The 19,989-nt window shown below is 40.8% G+C and overlaps 1 protein-coding gene and 1 long non-coding RNA gene across 3 annotated transcripts; both read right to left on the bottom strand.

Annotated features, from left to right (window-relative positions):
* Nucleotides 1-642: 642 nt before the first annotated feature.
* On the bottom strand, nucleotides 643-2,223 carry LOC118826301. Of its 2 annotated transcripts, XR_005008735.1 has the most exons (4): nucleotides 1,499-2,223; nucleotides 1,259-1,398; nucleotides 1,003-1,019; nucleotides 643-824 (listed from the first exon to the last, which is right to left on the bottom strand). It is a non-coding gene; the product is annotated as an uncharacterized LOC118826301 (long non-coding RNA). The 2 variants fall into 2 exon arrangements; XR_005008734.1 differs by having other exon boundaries at nucleotides 1,259-2,223.
* Nucleotides 2,224-6,154: 3,931 nt separating this feature from the next.
* Nucleotides 6,155-18,726, bottom strand: zbtb41 (zinc finger and BTB domain containing 41). The gene is made up of 11 exons (XM_036597229.1): nucleotides 18,420-18,726; nucleotides 15,261-16,512; nucleotides 13,549-13,756; nucleotides 12,386-12,455; nucleotides 11,556-11,703; nucleotides 11,314-11,443; nucleotides 10,985-11,080; nucleotides 8,850-8,956; nucleotides 8,610-8,715; nucleotides 7,743-7,831; nucleotides 6,155-7,232 (listed from the first exon to the last, which is right to left on the bottom strand). Exons 2-11 carry the CDS (start codon nucleotides 16,483-16,485, stop codon nucleotides 6,661-6,663), a joined length of 2,751 nt encoding a protein of 916 aa, XP_036453122.1. The 5' UTR covers nucleotides 16,486-16,512; nucleotides 18,420-18,726; the 3' UTR covers nucleotides 6,155-6,660.
* Between the last annotated feature and the right edge of the window lie 1,263 nt (nucleotides 18,727-19,989).

Here is a 19,989-nt window from a genome sequence, read left to right as displayed (position 1 = left end):
TCCTCTAGTCCTTCATCAGTGGTCACAGGACGCTGCCCACAGGGCGCTGTTGGCTGGATGTTTTTGGTTCTCAGTCCAGCAGCGACACTGAGGTGTTTATAAACTCCAGCAGCACTGCTGTGTCTGATCCACTCAGACCAGCACAACACACACTATCACACCACCACCACATCAGTGTTACTGCAGTGCTGAGAATGACCCACCACCCAAATAGTACCTGCTCTGTGGGGGTCCTGACCACTGAAAAACAGGGTAACAAAGTATTTAGAGAAACAGACGGACTACAGTCTGTAACTGTAGAACGACAAAGTGAAACTGTATGGTCAGTGGAGCTGAAAAAATGGTCAGTGAGTGTAGAGTGTGGACTTAATGAAGAAGACTCTTTGTTTAGCTATGGGGTTTAGCATATGGGACCTATTCTAGATTTTCAGGAGAAGGCAAAAAACTTTCTTAACCTTTAATGTAAGTAATAAAGAAACTCCTAATTTTGAAGCATTTCTGTGTCCAGTCACCATAATATTTCATAAAGGACAACTGCTGTGTTTAAATATTGCAGAAAAAAATCAAGTTACACGTTTTGTTGTATTTTTGTTCCGACAGCACTGATATGTTAAATGTGCTTTGGAAAGGATGAAATGCCAGTGTTTAAGGAAGTGCCTTTATTCTGGTTAAAATAAGAACATTTGTTCTGGAAAAGGAAAGCAATGTTACAGTAATGCTTAAAAGTTGAAACATTTGGGTTGTAATTTCTTCCAGTCCCTCTGCAGGTTTGAGTATATCAGCAGCAGCTGCAGCAGTAAGAAGTGCCGCACACGCAGATATCACTGTCAACACAAGACAAATCATTCATTATAACTTTATTACAATGATTTACATGACTTTGCATCACAGGTAGATATCACACTAAACCATATCACTCATCCTTCATTAATATTGTTCAATTTTTCAATTTTTTTAAGCAAAATTATTGGAAATGCTGAGATATTGTGTATTCATACTCACCCGCTCATTGCGACCACCTGAAAACAAAAGAAACAGTCATCAAGCTCTCATGAAACAAACTGTATTGCAGTTTTTTTTGCAAATTGCTAAATTAAATATTATTTTCAATGTTTTTAACCTGCCTCACAGGCTTATGGGACCACCCAGTAATGAGGCTCATAGTAAGTGATTGTATGTATGTGAGCGACAGTAGCGTCAGTAACTCAGATAAGAATACAGAGTGTTTATGTGCAGGACGGACATGAAGGACACTCACATCCTCTATAGAGCACTCTTCCATCATCACATTTGACTTGCACTGTGGAAAAGCGAGAACAAAAAAAACACCTCCTCTTCGCCCTGCGGCATGTACTCTCTCAGGAAAATAAAACATTGACTGATCCAGTCTACATGAAGCTGAGGAAACAGAGAAACGGGATTAAATGTAAAAAAAAAAGATCAAAAAAGTTTTCCACTTTTTAAATTTAAACTGATTTGAACTACAAGTGATACTGACCTTTACAAACAGGCAGCTCTGACCATTGCCCATTAACACACCTTACTTGTTGTGGTCCTAAGAGTGTATAAAGCTTAGCACACTGAACTGTTAACACCAGCCCACCTGGACCCTCGACAACACCATTTTGGACAAAACACGTAACCAAAGTGTTGCTATCTTTCACACAGAACTGCTGAAGGTTCCCCAGCACCACCACGGCAAATTACAATCTAGCAAGTCTGTTCACCATGATTTTGGATGAAGATCAACCCACTAAAGTTCATCAAGAACTGGCCCAGGAAGAGTGCATGAAGGTGGGTGAAGAACTCGATCAGGGGGAGTCCATGGAGAAGGATATAGAACCGCATCAGTAGGAATCCCTGGAATATGGAGAACTGGATCAAGAATAACCCATGAAAGCTGATGGAAAAGATGATGAGGAGGAACCCATGGAAGTGAAAGAAAATGTGGGCCAGGATGAACCCATAGAGATACAACTCTGACTACCTGACCCTTCTTTATCTATCCTTGCCACTAGCTCAGCGATGATGGATAGGAGAGATGTTCGTGCAGGATAACCTCTCCAGAAGATCACCCTATAACCCACCTGAGGGAAAAGCTCACCTATCACAGCTTGTTTTATGAGGACCAAGTGGCTCCCCAGGGCCTTCTCCACACCTCTAACACTACAGCACCATCAAAAGGCCTCGCTGTTATTTCACCATCCTGTATATCTAAATGTACTCTGATTTATTTTTTCTTACTTCTAAATTTGTGTAGTGTCAGACTGTACATTATATGACTGACCTTAAAAATGTTGGGCTATAATTAAGCACCTGCCTCCATTGAATCATGTTTAAAGAGAGAGCAAGGTTACCACAGTGTTGAAAATGATAATACAATTAAAAGACATTCATCTAAATCCCAGAGCCGAGAGGAGCTGTGAACTCAGTATCTAGAAGAGGGGTCGGCAACCCAAATGTTAAGAAGAGCCATTTTGCCCTTTCAACAAAAATCAAACTGCCTTAGGAGCCACAATATTTTATGTCCATTTTACCATCTTGGCTGTGTCTCAGTAGGTGCTGATGTCCTAGTAGAGGCTAAAAATTACGCAGAATTGCTTTGTTCTGCTTTAAGCTTTAGCTCAGCTATAGCCGCTTTTCTCCCATCTCTGGCAGGAAACTTTTTCTCAAAAGTAGAATAGTTTCTTGTAAAATGTCTCTTAACATTCGGCTTTGTACGAGGCTGAAGTCGCTTCTCGTTCTCCAGCTTCAATTTCCCGTTCCACCTCCAATTTGCCGTTCTGCCTGAGGCACCAGAATGTAACCATTTAAGGTGGAACAGGAAAATTTGAACAAGAAGTTGGCGAATGAGAAGCGACTTAAGCCACGCAACTTTTTAGTGTTTCAGTTTCTCTTTGCAGATTAAACGTATCAGGACGTATCAGGTGATTATAAACACTAATAAGTCCATTCGTCTCCAAATGATCGACGTTCGTCTTAAATCTCTCTCTTTGCCGTTTCGTTAGCTACTAGCCAGGCAAGACTGTAGTCTGTGTTGCTATAGTGACCAGCAGTCTGCGCTGATCTTCAGGGTTAAAGGGTGAATCAGCAGTTCTAAATTAACTCCAGAGTTTAAGACCATTTATTGTTAAACTGTGTTGAACGATCAGCAGAGCTTTATTTTACTGTAAAGGAGGATTATTTTATTTTTACCTACTAATCTGATTCTGCTGTGGAGCCACAACAGGACAGTAAAAGAGCTGCATGCAGCTCCGGAGTCACACGTTGCCAGCCCCTGGACCGGAAGAAGTGTAGCCGATCTTATTTCTAGTGTAGATAGAAATGTTACGCTATCTATCTTTCTACTTCTGGCCATCTGTCTTATTTAGAATGCAGGAAGAAAAAAATTAGTAATAAAATAATAAAAATAAGCCCAACTATATCTAAGATCAGCAGATCCTAATCATAGATCTGGAGCACTGCACATTTCAGTGGTTTTAAAGGGTGTATGATCGATCAGCAGCCGATATAGGCTATTATTCGCTCATTAACAGGAAAATGGGAAAATGTATTATCTGCCCGATACTGGAATTATGATAAATATTTAGAACCGAAAACTAACATGCTCAGATAACATGCTACTAATGCAGAACTCATGAACCGACATTATGGCACACTACAATCAGCCTCAAATCTGGGAAAAAATGCATGTGCTGGTCTTCCTGGCAAAATAAAAGGCCTAAAGATTAATTTACAGAAAATTATTGCACTTAAATGACCTGAATATTGGTCAGAAAAATCATTATGACACATTTTCCTAAATCACTCAGCCTCACAATTCAGCAGAGAACAACTGAATTGCATATTGGAATAAATGTTCAGGCAGAATACAGTGAAAATCACACTGAAGAATTTCAACATACTGTACCTACACTTCACTCGCTCCTTTGTTTATTGGTGAGCTGCAATTATTTATTAGTGCATAAGTCGCGCGTTTAGTGATGTCACTCACGTTTAAAGCAGTTCTTGCCGTAGGCGAATGTGCCATCAGAGTGAGACGACCTCTGTTTGATCAGCTTCTGCAGTTTAATGCCATTATTCATTATTATTTCTTTAGCTGTCATGATTTCCACTGCCGGGTTGAATTTTAAACAAATTAGAAAGCTTTTAAAGTCGCAGAGAACACAGTGTAAAATATTAAATAATGTGTGCTGTATTATATTAAACATCCGCCAAATTTCTAATGAAGTTAAATAAAATTACATTAATACAATAAAACACAGCTTAAAAAACGCTGATCAGACCTATCTGAGAACTACGGAGCCCTGTTGGTCACATCCTGTATAAATATAAATAATGCGTGGCCACGACTTAGGGTGTGGGAACGAGATAATTAAGTTGTGGCCACAGCTTAGTAAGGTAATTGAGCCTTGACCAAAGATTAATCAGGCAAGATCTCATTCCCACACCTTACTAAGTCGGAGCCACGACTTATCTTGTTCCCACGCATTACTAAGTTGTGGCCACACATTAGGAACACATTATTTTTATTCAAACTGACTGGCAGGGCTCCGTAGCGAACTGACTAGGCGTGACCTAATATTCTAAAGGGCATGTTTGATTGACAGCCCTTTTTCCAACTGCTACTCCACTGAAGCAGAACTAAGCAGTAGGGAAAAATGAGTAAAATGGGCTCTACAAACACCATATGACCAAAAGTATATGGACACCTGACAGCCTCCACTCTTCTGGGAAGCTTTTCACAAGATTTTGCAGAGTGTCTGTGGGAATCTGTGTCCATTCAGTCTAAAGAGCATTTGTGAGGTCAGACACTGATATTCTGGCTCACAATCTCCATTCCAGTTCATCCCAAAGGTGTTCAGTGGGGTTTAGGTCAGGGCTCTGTGCAGGCCACTGGAGTTCCTCCACGCCAGACTGGTCAAACCATGTCTTTATGGAGCTGCTTTGTGCATAGAGTCTCAGTCCTACTGGAACAGGAAAGGCTCTTCACCAAAACTGCTGACACAAAGCTGGAAGCAGATAACTGTGTAAAATGTCTTTGTGCTGCAGCATCAACATCACCCTTCACTGGAACTGAGGGGCCCAAACCCTGAAAAACAGCCCCAGCCCATCATCCCTCCTCCACCAAACTCTACTGTTGGCACTGTGCATTCCGGTAGGTAACGTTCTCCTGACATCCACCAAACCCAGACTCGTCCATCAGACTGACAGACAGAGAGGTGTGATTCATCACTCCACGTTTCCACTGCTCCAGAGTCCAGTGGCGGCCCTTTACACCACACCAGCCGACTCTTGGCATTGCGCATAGTGATCTTAGGCTTGTGTGCAGCAGCTCAGCCATGGAAACTCACTTCATGAAGCACGCAATTCTTGTGCTGATGTTGCTTCCAGAGGCCGACTGGGACTTTGCAGTGAGTGAAGCAACAGGGAACAGGTGATTTTTAAGTGCTACACTTTCTGCACTCTGTGGTCCCGCCCTGTAGGTTTTATGGTCTACCACTTTGTGGCTGAGCTGTTGTTGCTCTAGGTGCTTGCATTTCACAATAATAGCACTTACAGTTGACAGGGGCAGATCTAGCAGGACAGAAACTTCACAAACTGACTCATAGCAAAGGTGGCGTCCTACGACAGTGCCACATTTAAACGTTGAGTTCATCAGTACGACCCATTTCACTGCCAGTGTTTGTATATGGAGACTGCAAGGCTATGTGCTTGATTTTATACACCTGTTAGCAACGAGTGTGGCTGAAACACCTGAACTTAATAATTAGGAGGGGTGTCCACATACTTCTGGCCACACAGTGTATACATCTGGTGCTGTAGATCCTGCTGAGACCCTTCACTGAAAACATTATCAAGCCTTTATATGGAAACACTTTAAATACATCAGCCATTCAGTGGACACTGGAAAGTTGCACACACCAACAAAAGCAAGATTAAGGTACTTAGAAAGAAATCACAGATTTAGGTTCCCTGAGGCTTTAAAAGTCTAAAGCTCTTTTTCATCAGGCATTTAAGCCAAAGTGCTGCACTGTAAATCACATTACTGTAAATTATATCCTGTAGCTTAAAATCACTCCTCAGTTTGTACCTTCAAATCCTTCACTGTAATTATAATACAAAAAATAAGAGTCCGTTGTTGTCATGTATGTGATCTCAATGTAGATTTGCCGGCCAATTGTTTACTAGGTACATTGAAGGGAAATTCCACCAATTTTTTAAAATTTCTGCATAATTGTTGAAATCATTCAGTGGAGAGACTCGGATTTCTTTATAGTGGTGGTGATAGGAACCAGGGGTTTGCCTTGTCTACAAGGCAAATATAGCCACTTTATCTACACCATTTCATTACATTCTCTGAGGGTGATTTTGGAGGTGGATGTCTGGTTCTCATCACCACCACTGTGAACAATTCCAACTCTCTAGAACGGAGCATTTCACATCAAACAACTCTGAATGACATTCCCTTGCGGTTAAACGATATGTGGTTCTTGAACCTTACAGACACACAAATATCAAAATTAGTAAGAATGCACATCTCTAAGTTTGATGTTCTGCTGTAAATAAATTACACTCTGCAAATGCTTAACGGCAAGGAAGCACAGGTCAGCATGACTATTGTTTATGCAGCTGAGCATTTAAAAGCCAGAAGAAGTGCTAGTGGGCATGCTCAGAAGCAGCCATGTTCTGGACGGTGGTGGCCGTGTCCAGGCCCAGCAGAGTGCCCAGATATGATTGGTCTCGGGGGTCCAGCATCTGGTCTGGCCGCACCGGGTGCACTATGTTCGCCGGCTGAGGGGTCAGCGTGTATTTCTCCAGAAACACGAGATCAGTGGCCGACTGATAACTGCCTGGCTGCGGCTGCTGCTGCTGCTGGACCGCATGGGCCAAGTCAGTCTCTTCAGGCATCTGCACAGGCACCAGAGTGACCGGGACACAGACGTCACCCTGCAGGACGCTCTTGTAAGCTTTGGCCGTTTCGGAGGAGGTCAGGGGTCCTGGGAGCTTGTCGTTTGAGGCAGTGGACATATGGGACGGGGACTGGCTCACAAGACGTCCGCTGTGGACGTGGTCCACGTGGTATTTTAGCTTGTCCTTGCGCTTGAAGGTGGCGCTGCAGTGGGGGCAGTTGAAGGGACGAACATCTGAGTGGATGACCATGTGCTTGGTCAGAGTTTTCTTAATGCGGAACGTCTGGTTGCAGATCACGCACCGGTGGGGTTTCTCACCTGTTGAGTTTTAAAATAACAAAAAGAGCAATTCAGATGGGAAGGATTGGTCAACAAGACCGATCAGCTGTTGTTTATGAAAAAAAGTCATTTTTAAAGGGCCTATATGATGAAAAACTAGTTTTCTTCACTTTTAAGACATAAAAGAGTTACAGTATACATATATGGAAACTAGGCTACAAAAACTCACAATTATTTTTAAATTGTTATGATGCCACAAAAACAAACACATTTACATATATACACCTATTTAGCTTCAAGCACTTTAGCGCCACCCAGTCTCAATGAAAGCAGTGTTTCAGACTGAACTGCTTTTTGATCAGCCAATCAGAGTACAGCTCATTTACATATATCAGTCTTAAAGGACAGTAACAAAAACAGCCTGTTTCTAAAGGATAAAGGGAGACTGAAAAATGGGCAGGAGAAACGACGCAGGGTGGTAGATCTCCAGGAACGGTTCTGTCATACAGACGAAACTGTGGCACGATGATGTGAATAACTCCTCTTTACCTGAATGTGTTCTGAAATGGGTCATCAGGTTGGTCTTCCCTCTGAACTCTTTCTTGCACACTTCACACTGGTGCACTACAGCCTTGTACCTGCAGGTTTGGAGAACATGCTCTCAAAATCTTTTGTCTGTGTGTTTAATTTCATTTTTTTTTTCATGAATGCTAGAACTGCGTCCAATCAAAGCCCATTTCTACCTTGAAAAAAGGCCATTCAGTGTGTCATAATAATGAGAAGGTTTCTCATAGTTTTGACTTAGTATCTCATAGTTATGATTTATTATCTCATAGTTATGACTCTCTCATAATTATGACTTTCTATGACTTAGTATCTTAAAATTATGACTCACTATGTCTTATTAATGAGAAAATTGTCTCATAATGAGATGCTACGTTATAATTATAAGATACTAAATTATCATAATGATATAGGACACTGTCATTATGACGTACCTAGTTATCATTATGAGATAGTCATCGTTATGATACAGTAAGTCATTATTATGAGATTCTTTAGGAACTCTTTATAGGACAGCAAGACAATTATCAGATGCTATGTCATAACTATGAGATAAAAAGTCGTTTTTATGAGTATGTCATTATTATGAGCTACTATGTGAACATATTATAAGACAACATGTCATAACTATGAGACACTGAGCTGTAATTATGAGACAGGATCTTAATTATGAGATGCTATCTCATAATTATGCGTCCTAAGTCAATTTTCTCATTATTATATTATTATTTACTATATATATAGAACCGCTATATAAAAGCTATGCTATTTTTCCAGTGGTGGAAATGGACCTCCATAGTACCCCTGTACTAAAGTACCCAGTTGGATTGTGTGACGTGTAGAAGTGCTTACTTTCGCCAGACTTTCTCTCCCAGGTGAATGCTTTTGTAATGGACAGTCAGGTGGTCGGCACGCCTGAAACACTTCCCACACTCTTCGCACTGGTGCGCTCTCTCACCTGCGGAGGACCGAAATCTGACATAAGAGCCATAACCATGTCTTCTAAACTCAAACTCAGCGCGATGCTAAATTCTCAGTGGGTGGAAAAATAAACAGAATTTGGAGTGAAGAGTCTTAAACGGTTTCTATTACCGGTGTGTATTTTCCTGTGCTTCTTTAGATGATCATGACGAATGAATGTTTTGCCACATTCCTCACACTCGTACCGCTTATCATCATGGTGCACACGAAGATGCAGCCTGAGGAAGAAAAGACTTAGACTGTTGACTGGCTGCATAAATTAAATCTCATGGAAATTTTCCTCAATTTTATCTACACTCTTAAAAAAGATGGTTCTTTCGAGGGTTCTTTAGTAAAGAAAATGGTTCTAAAACCTTTTTGCAAAGGGTTCTATATGGCACCCAAAAGGGCTCTTCTACAGCTACAAGCCTGACATCGTAACAACAGAAGAACCAATTTGGGTGCTATATACAACCATTTACAAAAAGGTTCTATATAGAACCGTCTATTGCACATTCGTGCACATTTTCCATCAGTCTGAGGAACCTTTCATGATGAAAAGAACCCTATAATCATGCAAAGGGTTCTTTGAGTGTTCATGGTTCTATATAGAACCACTTTCTTTACTAAAGAACCCTTGAAGAACCATCTTTTTTCAAGAATGTAATATGTAAACACTGTTAAAGTTCCAAAATGTAATGTTCTCACTTTCAGTCCATGCAGTTCATGTAGGAAAACTAATCTGCAAAAGCAGCCCATGTTGAAATGACTGAGTTTGTGATGTCACAAAAAAACAGATGCATTTACATATACCTGCCTACAGCAGTTTAGCTCCGCCCATTCACAATGAAGTTACAGCGCTCATTTACATATCACTCTTAAAAGGCACAGTAACAAAAAACAGACAGGTTGGAAAATAGTCATGTAAAAATGAAATATGGCTGTTTTGGGGACATAAAAACCCACAGAAACACCAAAAGTGGACCTCAAAGAAAAAAAAACAAAAGGAAAGGAAAATGTAGGATATGGGACCTTTAAGTTAAAGGTTAAATTCAAGGTTGTCCTCCTCAGGGACCCCCAGACGGTCCACATTTTGGATTGATCCCATCTCCCAACACTTGGGGACTGAGCATAACATGGACCTGGGGATTATTTTGAGAACCGTTGATTTAGATTAGGATAGATTTTTTTTCCAATTTCTTACTTTAGTACTAGTACAGAATTAGTTTTCCGTGGAGTGGTGGGTTAACATATTTTTAAGAACCCGACCGATTTCTTTCCACAGAATACAGGGTGATTAAAAAAGATTCATCTGATTTCAAAGCGCCATATTTTTACAACCGTGAGGCTCCTAGGAACCAATCACAATCCAATTGAAAGAGGGGGTCATAGAGTTTCTGACTGTCAGTGGAAGATGGCTCCCTTCAGTCTGAGAGGAGAGGGAGACCCCTGAGCAGAAAGCATTCTGCGTTCTCCACTTCAATAAGAGTGAATCGGTCATAACTGTGCAGCATGATTTTCGTGGTCAGTGAAGCTCCAACAGCTCAGAGCGTTCGTCGTTGGTTCCACAACACTGGATGATCTCCGAAATCGCACTGAAAGAGCCGTGAGTGCAGCGACACCCGACACGCTCAATCCAGTATGGGATGAATCTGACTGTGGTGTTGATGTTGTCTGTACAGCTGGAGGAGGTTCATACTGAGACCTTGTATTACATAATAAACTTTATGCTCATTTAAACCATTTACAGTTCACTGCATTGATCTGTAATGATTTACAAGTGAAATAAATCATTTTGAAATTGGATGAATCATCTTGAATCACCTGTATGACAATGTTTTTACAGACACGTCGATTCACACAGGATTAATATAATCTGGGATTATTTGTACTGCTCGTGTTGTATAAAAGAAGCCAGAATCTCTACTGACGTGGGAGTGCACAGTCCGTAAAAATGACCAATGTAGCACATTCAGAGGAGACTAAATTGAGAGTTTGCCAGCAAAAATTATACCTACCTCACCAGCAACACTAATCCTGTGCGAACAAGCCTTTAAAAGTACATCATAAACAGATTTTTCTCTACAATACTGTAAACCATTACTAACACACTGTACAGAATTGGGGTTTAACTTAAAAAAGTACATTAAAACACAGATTCTTGTACTCTTGTACTATTCGAAGTTTAATTAACCTAAAATTTTAAGGCAGCCTGATTTTTTTACAGTGTAGAGAGCCGCAGCTGCGCCGTAACTCCTCCGCTGTACCTGTAGGAGCTGCCGTGGCGGAAGCTTTGGCCGCAGATGCTGCAGAGATGAGGCTTCTCTCCACTGTGGATCCTCAGGTGCTCCCTCAGCGTCGTTCTGGAGCCAAGACGAGAGTGACAATGTTACTATAAAGACGTCAAACAAAAAAGGAGGATATCTTCATATAATTACGATGTCAAAACTGACAAACAAGCTCAGTAAATTAACTTAATTAAGCCATTAAAGATAGAGATTGTATTTTATTATGACTTTTTTTTATCATATTACTTTCTAATTGAAAGTTGCCTCAGACTCGACAGAGGAGGCCTTGACAACAGTCCTAGTCTCACCTCTCTCGGACGGATTTCCCACAGAGGTTGCAGGTCCACTTCCTCTTCCCTTCGTGGGTGCACTCTATGTGCCTCTTTCGGTTGCCCGTGTCGTTAAACTGTCTCCCGCAGATGTCGCACGGGAAAGGTCCTGGGAGAACAACAGGACAAAACAAAACCGCTAAAGGACCCACAAACACCAGCTGCTCCTACCGCCAAAGAAAACAAACATAACGTCCAAAAGAGGAAGGAATTAAACCCACCTAAGTGATACTTCTCCTGGTGTTTTAATCGGGCGAAGCGTGATTTAAAGTAGTCGTCGCAGTAAGCACATTTAAAAGGCCTGTCCTGAGAATGCAGGATCATGTGCTCCTCCAGATGTGGCCGACGAGTGAAGGACTTGTGGCAGATCTGGAGAGAAAAACAGTCACATACAGTTTATAATCACATAAACATAATTATAGCTACTATAATAGCCATAATAATATTAACAATAATCTGCTATACAGAACCAGTCAGAGGTTTGGGCCAACCTGACTGAGTTTATGTTTTATATATAATATTAAAGACATTTTGATCTAAATGCCTGTGCTTAAATGCCTGCGATTTGTTTTCAAGACAAGAATATCAACAGTGAAGTTGATGGGGTGGGTAACATAACAATATTTTAACTGTTGTCATGATAAATTATGTCAAGTTATGTTTTTCTGAGCTTGTCGAGGATATTAACACTGAATAACTGAATGATTCACTCCAAAAAAAAGCATAATTCTTATTTTTTTACTGGATTTACTACAGTACAGTATGTAAACTGTTGAAGAATCACTGTAATTATAGTTTCTGATATCAAATAGCAAATATTTTAATATTTATTACTTAAAAATAAAAAAGTATAAAATTCTTAATAAATTATTCCCAAACTACCCGCTTTAACCTTGTAAGAGGTCATTGTAACTACGCAACTAGAGGCAGCGCAACAAATCTTATACTTTTTAGATTTAACAGTTTAATTGGTAACTGATTTTATACCAGTTCAGCAGAATCATCTACATACAAGCAGAATAAAAGTGACTCCAGAAGACAAATAACTCACATCACACTTCCACCCTTCACTCTTCCTCTTCCTCATGCTCAAGAACTCCTGGATGCGGTCAGGATGGAACCTGCAAACACATAGAGAATAATGAGGAGGAAACGTTTCCAGGAGCTGCTGTGTTAGAACCATTAGAAGTCTGGAGTTTTTACTATCACTCTGTTTAATGTATTTACACAATACGTAAATTCACTATCTGTCAGTCTGATGGCGAGTCTGGGTTTGGTGAATGCCAGGAGAACGTTACCTGCCTGACTGCACTGTGCCAGCTGTAAAGTTTGGTGGAGGAGGGATGATGATATGGGGTTGTTTTTCAGGGGTTGATCTAGAACCCTTAGTTCCAGTGAAGGGGAATCTTAATGCTTCAGCACCAAGACATTTTGGACAATTGTACACTTCCAATTTTGTGGAACAGTTTGGGGAAGAACCTTTCCTGTTCCAGCATGACTGAGCCCCAGTGCACAAAGCAGCTCCATAAACGCCTGACTGGGTGAGTTTGGTGTGGACGAACTTGACTGACCCTCACAGAGCCCTGACCTCAACCCCATCAAACACCTTTGTGATGAACTAGAATGGAGATTGTGAGCCAGACCCTCTCGTCCAACATCAGTGTCTGACCTCACAAACGCTCTTCTGTATTCTTCTAGGTGTGATGTGTAGGTGTCCCAATACTTTTGTCCATATAGTGTATAATTTTTTTTAATTCTCAGTGATTTGGCAGTTTGACACAAAACATCAAAATATATCAATCATATAAATAGAAAATGTGCGCTGAAATTTGCAGACAAATATCATATTTAAGTGTGTTCTCTCTAGAGGATGTGTAACTTTTTTACAAACAAAACATGGAATCAGACCAGGCTGTTTCTACTGAGTCTAATAAAAAATTAGATTAAAATTCTCAGTGACTGTTACAGTTTGATACAAAACATATAAATCATGCTTGTGTTCAAACTGAAATTGAATGAATACAAGAGGAGGCAAATGTAACGACGCCAACTTTTTATTTATATATATATATATATACTTTTCTGTTCATTCATTCTCAAAAAACCCTATTTTTTCTCTTCATCAAGCTCGGAGTAAAAAAATGTAATTTTCAGAGTAGCAATACGGTGGAAAATAAAATTTGCAAGTGTTTAAATTTCAGCATAACTTCACACCTTTTGACATGTTTGCCGAGCGTCTTTTTGCTGGCGTGCAGTTTGCTGCAGAAGGGGCATTTGTGTTCTTTCCTCTGGACGGGGGCGTCGCCGGCGTGTTTCTTTTTGTGCACAGTGAGGTTGGACTTGGTGGAGTAGCGCTGCAGACAGATGTCGCACTGGAAAGGTTTCTCTCCCGTGTGCACTCTGGTGTGACTCTCGTATTTTCCTGTGAGGACAAAAAAAAGCAAAAACATCAATAACGTTATATATTACCCATAAACATGGCTTGTCAACAGTCCAGTTCTACTGGAAACCACAAAACGAAACAACAAACAATATCTTATAAACAGGGGTGGGCAATATGATGATATTATATCATTGTCATAAATTACATCACAAAACCCTTTTCTGAGCATATCATGGATATCATCAGTACTGACCACGTTTCATCACACAGTGAGCATATTTTGGCCTGTTTAATTGGATTTAGTGCAGTGCAGTTTGTAAAACATTGAACAAACAAACCACTGAGGTTGTACATGTATTATTACTAATACTATATGTGGCACTACAGGCTCAATTTTGTCTGTTCCAACTTGTTGAACCTCAGAAAAACAAAATATCTTGATGCATATTGTGTATCGTGAAAACGTCACGATAAAGCATCACAATATTACATTTTTGTCATATCGCCCACCCCTAATTATTAATACATCATTTATAACAAATAAGTTCAGGGGCAGTCATGGGCTGGGGGCAGTCAGGGCTGGGCTGGAGGTTAGGGAACCAGCCTTGTGACCGGAAGGTCGCCGGTTTGATCCCCTGAGCCAACAGTACATGACTGAAATACAGAACATCAGCATTAATGTAAACCTATTTAAACCTACATTGGGTGAATCGTGTAGAAATTCTAGACCCCGTTGTTTCATACATCTTGAGTATAAGGATTATATCTCGATTATCCACATTAAATGCAGGTGTAAATGCACCCAAGATGCATTTAAAACAGAGATAGAGGGACATTTGAGACACATTTTATCCAATTATGTCACATAAGTGTAAATACATCCACCTCTCAATACTGTGGCGATGTCTCCCCCTGCTGTTCAACATGTGAAGTCATGCATCAAGCTGTAGCTGGTGTCATGCCCATTTAAGAAATAAGTATATAAGCATATAAGCAGTTATTCACTATAGGAAAAAAAATCAGTCGTGGGCTGGAGGTTAGGAAACCAGCCTGGTGGCCCTGAGCTGACAGGACTTGACTGAAGTGCTCTTGAGCAAGGCACCTAACCCGCAACTGCTCACCGGGCAGCGTGGATGGGGCTGCCCACTGCTCTGGGCAAGTGTGCTCTCTGCCCCCTAGTGTGTGTTTAAGATTAAGAACCCCACATACACACTAGTGAAAACACACACACTAGGAGGCAGTGAGCACACTTGCCCAGAGCTGTGGGCAGCCCTATCCACGGCGACCGGGTGGCAGCGGGGGGTTAGGTGCCTTGCTCAAGGACACTTCAGTTCACATGCTGTCGGCTCAGGGGATCGAACCGACTACATTCCGGTCACAGGGCTGGTTCCCTAAACTCCAGCCCACAACTGCCCCCCACTAGTTCACTTGTGTGTGTGTATGTGGGTGTTACACTGCACGGATAGCTTAAACGTGGAGGTCAAGAGAGAGCACAATTGGTCAATGGTTCTGAAATGCTATGTGTTTTTATCAGAACCCTCACCTATACGGTCAAACGTCTTGCTACACTTGGGGCATTTGAGGGTCTTCTTGCTGGAGCTCTGGATAATAACGGGTGCCAGTCCCTCTGGGTAAACGTGGCTTTTGACCTGCTCTGCTGGGCCCCGTGCTTTAGCCACATGGTCGGAGTTCAGTTCAGTCTCCTGATTCACGGACGTCCCGAGAGCTTCGTCCTCACCATCACCTTCACTGGTCTTCCTGCAGTCTCCTTCAGGCCTTCCACTCACCTCCTCCTCCACAGGAGCTTCTGTCTGTTCTGTACTGCTTTCACTTCTTTGCTCTAAGTGCTCATGATGATGATCGCCAACATTCTCATCTTCATCTTCCTCTTCTTCTTCTTCTTCCTCCTCCTCAACAGACGTAGCAGCTTCTTCTGCATTCCCTTCCTGTTGGATGTCCATTGCGAGGCCGTTTCGGGTCTCCTGCTTCTCAAACCTGGTCAAATTCCTTCTATTTCGGGACGATTTGCGGGTGCCGTCCACCGCTTTGATAATCATTTCCTCAGCTTCCTTAGTGGTGCTAATGCTGTGCATCTTAGCCACGTGGTTATCTAACGACTTCTTGTAGCGGAACGTCCGGCCACAGAACGAACACCGGGTTTCGGCTTGAGGCTTCTGATCGCTTCCTTCATGAGGAGATGTTTCAGGTTCTTCCTCCTCCTCCCCTTCCCCCCCACCTTCCTGTCGCCCTGGAGCCACCTCCACCTCCCCTGCTAAAAGGTTCACCGCTTCCATCATGTCGAAGAAGCAGGCAGCCTCAGCTAACGAAGGGATCTGGCTTTCTTGCACTTCCATTTCAGAGGTGTACAGGAAGTCCAGCAAGTGGCCAAAGATGGAGCTCTCCACGTTGTCGAAGGTAACATGGTCCAGGTCTGGATTTTCGCTCAACTTAGCGTGGAAATAGCTACTGCCGAACGCTAGCACCACCTTGTGGGCGTGGTACGTTTTTCCACGCACAGTGACGGCTATGTCACAGAACGACGGACGCGCCTGCCGGTCCTTGTTCAAGAACTTGAGGAAGCAGCCGTCGCTTTGGGAGATCCGCAAATGCCGTTTTTCCTGGGAAGCCTCAGCGCTGGTAGTTGAGTCCATATCATTCTTCTCACTTTCTTCCGCTGGGTCAGTTGATGCTGTTCCCTCAGAATGTGCACTAACGCTTCTCTTCGCTGTGGACTGTCGAGTTATATTTGCTTTCTTTTTTGCCTTCATGGTTAAAAAGACGTCTGAACTGGGAATCTGGAAGAAAATACATTACAGGTGTCAGTGTGGTGTCACATATTATAACTTTTGCACAGACCATCATTTATTTTATTTTTCCAATATGTCATATAAATATATATATATATATATATATATATATATATATATATGTTGGATGTTGGAACAAAACCTTGTATCTCTGAATTTTATATAATGAAAAAAAATCAAAAAAGAAATGTGGTCTGGTAAAAAGGAAGCGATATTCAGGAGTGAATGCAATATAAGCAGTATTAAAACAAGTACTTTATTTGTAGTCGATTGTATTATTCTATGCTCAAGCGTTTTGAATTAAGAGGCTAATATATACAGCTTCCATATTTGTAGTCTTACTTAGTAATATTACTACAAGTGCACTGCGCTGTCATACTAACACATAATAAACTCATAATACGCTGCATTTTGAGTGAGACTGAATGCAAGACTGATCCACTTCGCCCACATTGACCACTGTAGTGAGTCACCCGACCATTTCAAACATCAATTTTAGGTGTCTTGGCATTTAGAGAAATTCAGGTAGCTGTACTTGAGCAGTCAATGGCATAACCTATCAGACAGTCCTCCTTATAGTGTACAAAGATGAATAAAATAAGGATGGACCTAGAGGTGGGTAATTATGGCAAAAAAAAAAAATTATAATAATACTGCGACCGTATGTCACAAGATTTATTTTTTCAGACATCTGATCAGTTGGAACAGAAAAAGAACAGTAGAGCTACATTTTAAAATACATTTTAAAAAAATAATCAAAAACTGTAAACACAATGATTTTTATTCAATATATAGCACTAAATCTAGTTAAACGGGACTAATTTTGTTCTTTTCTTTTAATTTTGCTATTTTGCTCTTTGTACTTTGAAACATGTAGTTTGTCAGTGTTCTGCAAGTACTGACAATATACAAGATATACTCAGAAAAGCATACTGTATTGTATTGTGACATAATTTATCATGATATATATATATATATATATATATATATATATATATATATATATATATATATATAAATATGTATGTGTGTGTATATGTGTGTATATGTGTGTGTGTGTGTGTGTGTGTGTGTGTGTGTGTGTATATATATATATATATATATATATATATATATACGTACATAGACATATTGCCTGGCCCAAGATGCTATCACTCTTGAGGTTCCATCAACTTTCAAAAGAATTTGGTAACACTAAGATTAATAACTGACCATCACATTCATTTATCAGTCTACTCAGGCTTTAGCAGAGCTCAGTAACACTGAGATTAATAACTGATCACATTGATTTATCAGTCTACTCAGGCTTTAGCAGAGCTCAGTAACACTGAGATTAATAACTGATCACATTGATTTATCAGTCTACTCAGGCTTTAGCAGAGCTCAGTAACACTGAGATTAATAATGCATCATACTGATTTCAGTCCAAGAGTTAATAAGCATGCAATGATGGTGTTTCATTAAAAATGGTATATATTTCTTTATTATGAAATACTAAAAGTACTCTTCTAAAAATGTAACAGGTAACTGTATTCTGAACAGTGATTTATTGGACTGAATAAAGATACTTAATTTCTGTATTTTTGAATAAATATTTCCAATACTTGTATTCCATAACATCCCAGCCCTGCTTATCACAGTGCAAATGCCATTTGGGCCTGCAGTAAACAGAAGGTCACTGGTATTATAAGGCGACCAGCCGTTGCTATAGTGGACAGAGGTGGACAAAATAAGGCTGCTTTGGTCATAACTATGCAAAACGAGCCCCGTTCATTTCCATTCGTTTCTTGGATTCCCCTTGTGGAGCCCCCTGCCCCCCCTGAGAGGAGAGTTTCGACACACGACCCTACGGTGCCCTGAAAAAATGCTTTATAGTGCCTCTTTCTCGTTCCTACCTTGTGGAGCAGCTTCTCTTGGTGTCTTTCGCTAATATTCCTTCCTCATAGCTTCTAAAAACCACAATAAAACCGGGTTTCCCCTTAAATATGACCCGAAAACGTCCACAACAAAACAGGCGGTGCTCCACCCTCCTACATTGGCACCTCTCAACAAGCTGCCGTGGGATTGGCTGGTTCTGTTGTTCCATACGTTAATAACCATATCTCGCTGCTTTTTAAATCGCTGTGTTCACAAGGCAGAGATTAGATTTCGACATTCCTCTCAATGCTGTGCTGTAGGATTAATAGCTGAAGTTTACGTGTTAAATCGATTTTTTTTTCTGCAATGATAATGGCGCCACGTATGGAGCGCTGCATTGTGGGTAGTGTAGTTTACAGCCACCGAGGCCCATCTGTGACTTTTCTGTGAAGCCTGGTTGCAAATCAGGGCGTGAAAAAATGTCTCTTATTGATATTCATGACATATTTACACTGATTTTTGTACATGAATGTATTTTATATGTTTTTTTTTTTTTCATGTTTTGATTCTGTTCCTTTGCACATAGACATCACCTAAGTGTGACTATGTGTTGCTTGTGTTTTACTGTGTCAGGCTGTGGGGGTGGTTAGTACAATGTTAGTGCCTACGAATGTGAAAAAGTGTATGGCTAGAAGTGACCTGCCTGCTATCTTGGCATTTCAGCAGCAGTGAGCGGCGGTTCTCCCTTCCTGCCTGTTTAACAGAAGAGCATTTAACTTAAAAGTGCAATATTTCCCATGTCCTCCTCTTCACTGACACCACACTGGTGTCAGAAGTGGGATAGCACCCACCCCAGCAGACTGAAAGGGAATGGTGCGAGCGCAAAGTCAGAGGCAAACAGTGGAGAAGACTGAGCCTAGCCGGGGACAAGACAGCACTAAGTAAAATGTTCATGGCTGCAGGTTGTTGCATTCATGAGGCAATTTTATGATGATTCTATTCTCCATCCACTGTCAAATTCAGTCTCCTTCTAACTTTGAAATGCCTTTTTAAGGTTTGTGTCCATGAATAAATGAATGAATGAATAACTGAATGAATGAATGAATGTATGCATGCCATGTTATTTACTTGGCACTAGCAGCAATGGATTGCAGCCTGAATTACCCCAGTTCAGTGTTCATCTGGTGATTTATTTTGTTTAGTTAATGGACCCATTTCTGCCTTTTTATCTTGGCCTCGCTTCATAGTTTTTTATTGTTTTTAACAATTTTTAACTCTTTTTATTTTAACTTTTTTGAAGAGATGCACATAAACAAATACTATATAAATAAGATATTATTATTATTATTAGTAGTAGTAGTAGTAGTAGTAGTTTAGCTATACCTAGTGCTGTAGGACTGCACTTATACATATACAAGAAGTTCAGTGTCATCAAACTTTATTACAGCTTTATTACTGCATGCCCAGTGCAGTAATTAAAAGGGAAATCCACCAATTTTTCAAAATGTCTGTATAATTCCATCACTGAGATGTAAACAGAGTGATTCAGAGCGGTTTGGTGTGAAATGGTTCAGATGTCTTTACAGTGGTGGTGATAGGAACCAGGGG

The sequence above is a fragment of the Colossoma macropomum genome, unplaced genomic scaffold (assembly GCF_904425465.1).
Source record: "Colossoma macropomum unplaced genomic scaffold, Colossoma_macropomum, whole genome shotgun sequence".
In the NCBI taxonomy this organism is placed as follows: domain Eukaryota; kingdom Metazoa; phylum Chordata; class Actinopteri; order Characiformes; family Serrasalmidae; genus Colossoma; species Colossoma macropomum.
The sequence above is the reverse complement of the archived record's forward strand: the minus strand, read 5'-3'. Positions and strand labels throughout refer to the sequence as shown.

What these genes read in the sequence shown, in the direction of transcription:
- zbtb41 (XM_036597229.1), bottom strand. Translation starts at nt 16,485, where the DNA reads ATGAAGGCAAAAAAGAAAGCAAATATAACTCGACAGTCCACAGCGAAG. An exon ending in CTCGGCAAACATGTCAAAAG is followed by an intron (nt 12,456 to 13,548) that starts GTGTGAAGTTAT and finishes ATGTGTTTGCAG; the next exon opens with GTTCCATCCTGACCGCATCC. An exon ending in CCAGGAGAAGTATCACTTAG is followed by an intron (nt 11,444 to 11,555) that starts GTGGGTTTAATT and finishes TTGTTCTCCCAG; the next exon opens with GACCTTTCCCGTGCGACATC.